General features: G+C 38.4%; 1 protein-coding gene across 1 annotated transcript; it reads right to left on the reverse strand.

Moving 5' to 3' along the window:
• Window positions 1-446: 446 nt before the first annotated feature.
• Window positions 447-1,394, reverse strand: LOC124960458 (olfactory receptor 56A3-like). Its single transcript, XM_047519225.1, has one exon. The coding sequence runs from the start codon at window positions 1,392-1,394 to the stop codon at window positions 447-449; it is 948 nt and encodes a 315-aa protein (XP_047375181.1).
• Between the last annotated feature and the right edge of the window lie 5,925 nt (window positions 1,395-7,319).

Raw genomic sequence — 7,319 nt, forward strand, 5'->3', positions numbered from 1 at the left:
AAACTACCTGGTCTTTTCACAATTGCATTATGGAGACGGCATAATAACAGTAATATTATAATACCAAGTCATAATCAAGGCCACTAATATCCACAGATATATTTTGAAAAATTTCAATGTTCAAAGATGTAACTTTAGTATTAACTGTGAGTTATTTCTCCACTATGGTATTTATTTATTGAGTTTTTACATTTTAGACAAAAAAAGAATCATAAATATGGGGTAATATTAAAAAGATACAAAGATGTAAGAGGTGTTCTTTTTTGGTATGTATGTGTTGGAAGAAGTTTTTGGGGTGTAAAGAGGGAGTCAGGAACTTATTTCAGAACTAGTACTTACCTTTCTTTTTGAAATCTGGTCTCCCAGTTATGGTTCTCAGGCCAAGTTCCCAAAAGCTGATGAATAAGTCTTCCTATATGAGGAATGCAGAGAGTCAGTTGCCTTTGTTACCACCCTTTCTTCAGTAATTTCTGGATTCCTTGCTTGATCTCCTGGGTTCTCACCCCATAAACAATGGGGTTCAGAGCTGCAGGGATGACATGGTGGAGGACATTGAGTAAGACTGGCACATCAGGGGAGACCTTCCTCTTAGCCACATGTGTGAGGACAAGGACCAGAAGGATGGTGCTGAAGAAGAGGATGAGGATGAAGTGGGAACCACAAGTGCTGAGGGCTTTGGCCACAGCACCCTCTGCCCTGAGCTTCAGCACAGCTCGCAGTATGAGGAAGTAAGAAAGGAAAATGAGGATAAGGTCAGATCCCAGCAGAGTCCAGCCTGCAGCAAACTGGTAAAGGCGATTGAGGGTGACATCATCACAAGAGAGCCTGGAGACAGACATGTTGGCACAGAGGCAGTTCTCGATGACATTTCTCCTACAGTAATGGAGTCGTGCTGAGAGGATGGGGATGGGCCCACACATAAAGATGTTCCTGGCCACAATGAAAATGACAGCCTTGAGTACAAATTGGTCTGTGATGATGGATGGGTATCTCAGTGGGTGGCAGATGGCTATATAGCGATCAAAGGCCATGACCATGAATGTACAGGACTCCATGGCTAGGAAGCTATTCATGATATACATCTGGAGGAAGCAGGCAGAGAAGCTGATGGGTCTGAGGTCAAACCAGAAGATGGCCAGGACCTTGGGGATGACAGTGAGGCAGAGCACGATGTCCAGCAGGGAGAGGAGGCTCAGCAGGTAGTACATGGGCTCATGCAGAGAGGCCTCCAGGCGTATGGTGATCAGAAGAATAGCATTGGCCCCCATGGCCAGGAGGAAGAGCAGGCTGAGGGGCAGGGACAGCCAGAGTTGCCAGCGGGGAGACCTGACAAAACAATTCAGAAGGAAGTCTGAAATTCCTGTGGGGTTGGTGTCGTTTTGGTGTGCTGCCATATTTTGTCACGTATTTTACAACTTTCTTTTAGTGATCTGTAAAATTAGAATAGAAAAGAATCACCTAATGACTCCATATGCCCGAAGACAGAGCAACGTTCTATATCTGTGCTCAACTTGTGGCAGATTATCCAGGCCAACGGAATGTATGTGTTTCTCCATGGTGCCACGCCACGTGGTTTATTCCTATCCCTTTAAACAGTGTGGGGAACTGAGATTTTGTTATTTATTTACATGCTTGATTTGCTCCATTTATGCTTTCAATAGAATTGTTGGGTGCTTTCAGAAATTTCAAAGGGAAAAAACACTTAGTTAACACTTTGGAGACAGATGAGAATCTCAATTTGTTTCTATAATTATTTCCTGTGTTTTCTTTTATAGCAACATAAACGATCATACCGGAAATTTAACTCTTATGGTATGCCTAGCAGAGTGTGACATAAAGGGACTAGATAATGTCCCTAGTTCCCATGTCACTTACATTATGAGATTTTAGCTTCATTTATTTTGCTTTAGAGATTTTTATTTGTTATATACTAAAAATAAAGTTAGTTTCCATTTTTCCAAGATGTCTTTTTTAATTGGTAAAAATAGACCCTACCACATAATTGCCTCCCACCATCTACTTCTTACATAGATCTTCAAATGTAATGAATCCCCAACTTCTGGAAGAAACAAGTTTCAAAGAGAATGAGCAATTCCACATAGCCAGAGGGAGCAGTAAGTGTCATTGATCAAGATGAACAGTTGCATCTTTTGATTGTAATTGTGTGGGGATGCTGGAGCCCACCTCTCCAGCCTCCCGTCACTTCTTCATGCTCCTTTTCCATCTCTAATGTCATGAACCATGTACATGTTTCTCACTGTCCAGACAGCACTTCATATTGCAACTATTTTCTTTTGACTTAATCATTCCCCCTGGCATTCTGTCATGTAGTAGGGTCACAAATTGAATAAGAAACTCTCTTACTGTCCAGAAGTAAAACAATAACAATTCTGGGGGATGATGGGTAGTAATGAGAAAAAAGAATATGAGCAACAATAACAATATGCGCAAATGAGCATGAGAAGGAAGGGGAGGGATGGCTAGCTGACCCGGGGAATCGGCTGGAGAAGAGGAATTGTACCTAAATTGTTAAGGAGATCCCAAAGAGTGCTGCATCTTGGCAAAAGTACAAGTCAGGTCTTTCTGGGTTCTTCCAAATCTCACATTCCATTGTGCCTAAGTCTGTTCACTGGGACAGAGTATCTACTGAAGTATTATTTTGTGGATTTAGAAGTTCTTTTCCACTGAGTATTTAAAAATGGTCCTTGTTTTTTTTCATCAGGCTTGCCAACATAATTTAAAATTATATAGTTATTTTTGGAATCCTTATTATTTCTGGGAAATGTGTTCAAATATTCTAGAACTTTATCACATTGAATCTTCAATATCTAGTGAAATATAGCTTCTTATCAAGGATTATTAAATTTGTCTTTATAAATAAGGAGACTGAGATCTCAAGATCCAGGTTGGTAAGCACCCATGCTATACTGTTCTAATCCCATTCCCACTTTATGCAGAAAGTTGGATACAACTAATTTCCAGAACTCCTTTAGACCTTGTAATTCCATGAAAATATGCTTTCCCATTCATCTTATAAGAAAGGAAGCAGACTTCACACATGATGCAACTATTCATTTATAAAATGGAATCTTGGGAGATCCAAGATGGTGGACTAGATGGTGACTGCATCTCTTGTTGCTCCAGAACTCAAGATTCAAGAAGGGGAGGTATTGAGAGACTCGGACCAACATAGAGCCACGGGGTGAGTCTCTCACAGTGGGTGAAACTTGGCCCGGGTGATAGGCCCGGAAAGTGGGCAGCTTCTTGGAGCAGGGCAAGGCAGTGAGAGTCGTCCCCAAGCAGCCCTGCTCCCTCCAGCATCAGGTGCAATCCACAGCCAGCTTCTAGGAGTATGCCCTCCCACTGAGAGCTTTTCCACACAGAGCCAACCCCAAGCCCTGAACCCAGTGGCAGACCCCAGCACACAGGCGGCTTCTGGAACCAAGGCAGGAGAGGGAGAGGCCTTCCCCAAGCAGCCTGACTCCCTCAGGCAGGTGCAGGCCCTGTCTATAGCCAGTTTCTAGGAGCAGGCCAGCCCAGTGAGAGGATTTCCATGCAGAACCAGCCCCAGTCCTGGACCCAGTAGTGGGCTAGGGGCAGCTTTCCTCGGAAGCACTGCATTATCAAGTTCCGCCAAGACATCAGGCTACTGAAGGCTGGGAGGTGATATACTAGAAATCTACAGGGACACTATAAGCCAATAGAGGAAATCTGCAATATCTCAGAGTCCCACTGACATCTGACCAATATGAGAAACAAAGGAAGAAAATGTCCCAAACAAACTTAGATACTATATCAATAAAATCCAATGACAGCACAGCAGAAGAAATGTCAGAAGGGAGTTCAGAATGTACATAATTAAAATAATCAGGAAGCAAATGAGGAGGTGAAAGAGCAAATACAGGCATTGATGGAAGAGATAAAAGAGCAAATGCAGGCATTAAATGATCATACCAATCAACAGTTCAAAGGGCAAATATGGGAAGCAAAAGGTCACTTCAATAAAGAGTTAGAGATACTGAAAACAAACAAACAGAAATCCTTGAAATGAAGGAAACAATAAACCAAGTAAAAAACTCAATAGAAAGCATAACCAATAGGATAGAACACCTGGAAGACAGAACCTCAGACATTGAAGAAAAATTATTTAATCTTGAAAACAAAGTTGGTCAAACAGAGAAGATGGTAAGAAATCATGAACAGAATCTACAAGAATTATGGGATATCATGAAAAGGCCAAATTTAAGAATTATTGGGATTGAGGAAGGCTTAGAGAAACAAACCAAAGGAATGAACAATCTATTCAATGAAATAATATAAGAAAATTTCCCAAATCTGAAGAATGAAATGGAAAACCAGGTACAAGAGGCTTATAGGACTCCAAATATACAAAAGTACAACAGACCCACACCAAGGCACATTATAATGAAAATACCTAACATAAAAATAAAGACAGAATTTTAAAGACTGCGTGAGAAAAGAATCAAATTACATTCAGGGGGAAACCAATAAGAATATCAGTAGATTTTTCAATCCATACACTAAAAGCTAGTAGGGTCTGGAACAAAATATACCAAGCCCTGAAAGAATATGAATGCCAACCAAGGATCTTATACCCAGCAAAATTTACTTCAGATTTGATGATGAAATGAAATCCTTCCAGGATAAACAGAAGCTAAAAGAAGTTACAAAAAGAAAGCTGGCATTACAGAACATTCTCAGCAAAATATTCCACTAGGAAGAGATGAAAAACAATGATGCAAATCAGGAAAGGGAGGAACTAGACTAAAGGAATAGCCAAATAAAGGTGAAACCAAATCATGTTGAAAAACAAAAATGAGTCAAATGACTGGGAATAAAAATCATTCCACAATAATTACCCTGAATGTTAAAGACCTGAACTCATCAATCAAAAGACATAGACTTGCAGATTGAATTAAAAGGAAAGATCCAACAATTTGCTGCCTGCAAGAGACTCATCTCATAGAAAGAGATACACACAGACTAAAGGTAAAAGGATGGGAAAAACATACCATGCACTTGGACACAGCAAAAAAACTGGAGTATCCATCCTCATTTCAGATAATGTGGACGACAAGCCAAAACTAGTCAGAAGGGATAAAGAAGGACATAGTACATACGGCTTAAGGGAAGCATAAATCAGCAAGACGTAACAATAATAAATATCTATGCTCCGAACATTGGCTAATCCGTGTACATCAAAGAAATCCTTCTCAATTCTGAAATCAAACAGACCACAACACAATAATAGTAGGTGATTTTAACACACCTCTCTCACCACTGGATAGATCTTCCAAACAAAAATTGAAATAAGAAACCATAGATCTCAATAACACAATCAACAATTTAGACTTAACCGACATATATAGAATATACCATCCAACAAAGAATGAATACACTTTCTTCTCAGCAGCACATGGAACCTTCTCTAAAATAGACCATATTTTATTCCAAAAAGACACTGTTAGCAAATACAAGAAGACAGAGATACTACCTTGCATTCTATCAGATCATAATGGATTGAAATTAGAAATAAACGACAGAATAAAAAACAGAAACTTCTCCAAAACCTGGAGATTAAATAATATGCTACTCTATGATGAATGGATAAAAGAAGACATCAGAAGGGAAATTAAAAAATTCATAGAAGTAAATGAGAACAAAGACACATCATATCAAAATCTCTGGGACGCTATGAAAGCAGTTCTTAGAGGAAAATTTATTTCATGGAGCGCAATCAATAAAAGAAGAAAAAAATCAAAACAGAAATGACTTAACACTACAGCTCAAAGCCCTAGAAGAAGAGGAGCAGACCAACACCAAAAGTAGTAGAAGACAGGAAATAGTTAAAATCAGAGCTGAAATCAATGAAATTGAAACAAAAGAAACAATCAAAAAAATTAACAAACTAAAGAGTTGGTTCTTTGAAAAAGTAAACAAAATTGATAAAACCTTAGCCACACTAACAAAGCAAAAGAAGAGAAAACTCAAATTACTAAAATTCGGAATGAACAAGGAAATATCTCTACAGACATGAGTGAAATACACAACATAATTAGAAGCTATTTTGAAAATCTATACTCCAACAAAACTGAAATCCTTGAAGACATCAAGAAGTTTCTAGGGACATATGAATTACCTAAACTGAACCAGGAGGACATACACAACTTAAATAAATCAATTTCAAGCAATGAAATAGAAGAGGTCATCAAAAGCCTACCAACAAAGAAAAGTCCGGGACCAGATGGTTTCTCAACCGAGTTCTAAAAATCTTTAAAGAAGAGCTCATTCAAATACTCCTCAAAGTATTTCATGAAATGGAAGAGGAGGGAACCCTCCCAAACTCATTCTATGGAGCCAATATCACCCTGATACCTAAATCAGACAGAGACATATCGAGGAAAGAAAATTTCAGACCAATATCCTTAATGAACATCGACACAAAAATTCTCAACAAAATTTTAGCAAATTGCATACAAAAATATATTAGAAAATAGTGCACCATGATCAAATGGGTTTTATCCGAGGGATGTAAGGTTGGTTCAACATCCAAAAATCAATAAATCTCATTTACTGTATGAACATAATTAATGTTAAAAATCACATGATTATTTCAGAAAATGAAGAAAAAGCATTCAATAAAATACAGCATCCCTTCATGCTCAAAACACTAGAAAAATTAGAGATAGTGGGAATATTATTAACATTGTAAAGGCCATCTATGCTAAGCCCATGGCCAATATCATTCTAAATGGTGAAAAACTGAAAGCATTCCCACTGAAAACTGGAATAAGGCAGGGATGCCCTCTTTCACCACTTCTATTCAACATCGTCCTGGAGACTCTAGCCAGAGCAATTAGAAAAACCAAAGAAATTAAAGGGATATGAATTAGAAAAGAAGAACTCAAACTATCCCTGTTCGCTGATGACATGATTATGTATTTAGAGGAACCTGGAAATTCTACCAGAAAACTTTTGGAACTCATAAGTGAATTCAGTAAAGTAGCAGGTTACAAGATCAATGCTCATAAATCCAATGCATTTTTATACATAAGTGATGAATCTTCAGAAAGAGAGTTAGGAAAATTACCCCATTCATAATAGCTTCGAAAAAAATAAAATACTTAGGAATCAATCCAACAGAAGAGATGAAAGACCGCTACAATGAGAACTACAGAACACTAAAGAAATAAATTAAAGAAAATCTTAGAAGATGAAAAGATCTCCCATGTTCTTGAATAGGCAGAATTAATATTGTCGAAATGGCCATACTACCAAAAGTGCTATACAATTCAATG

This window comes from Sciurus carolinensis, chromosome 11 (assembly GCF_902686445.1).
Source record: "Sciurus carolinensis chromosome 11, mSciCar1.2, whole genome shotgun sequence".
NCBI classification, from domain to species: domain Eukaryota; kingdom Metazoa; phylum Chordata; class Mammalia; order Rodentia; family Sciuridae; genus Sciurus; species Sciurus carolinensis.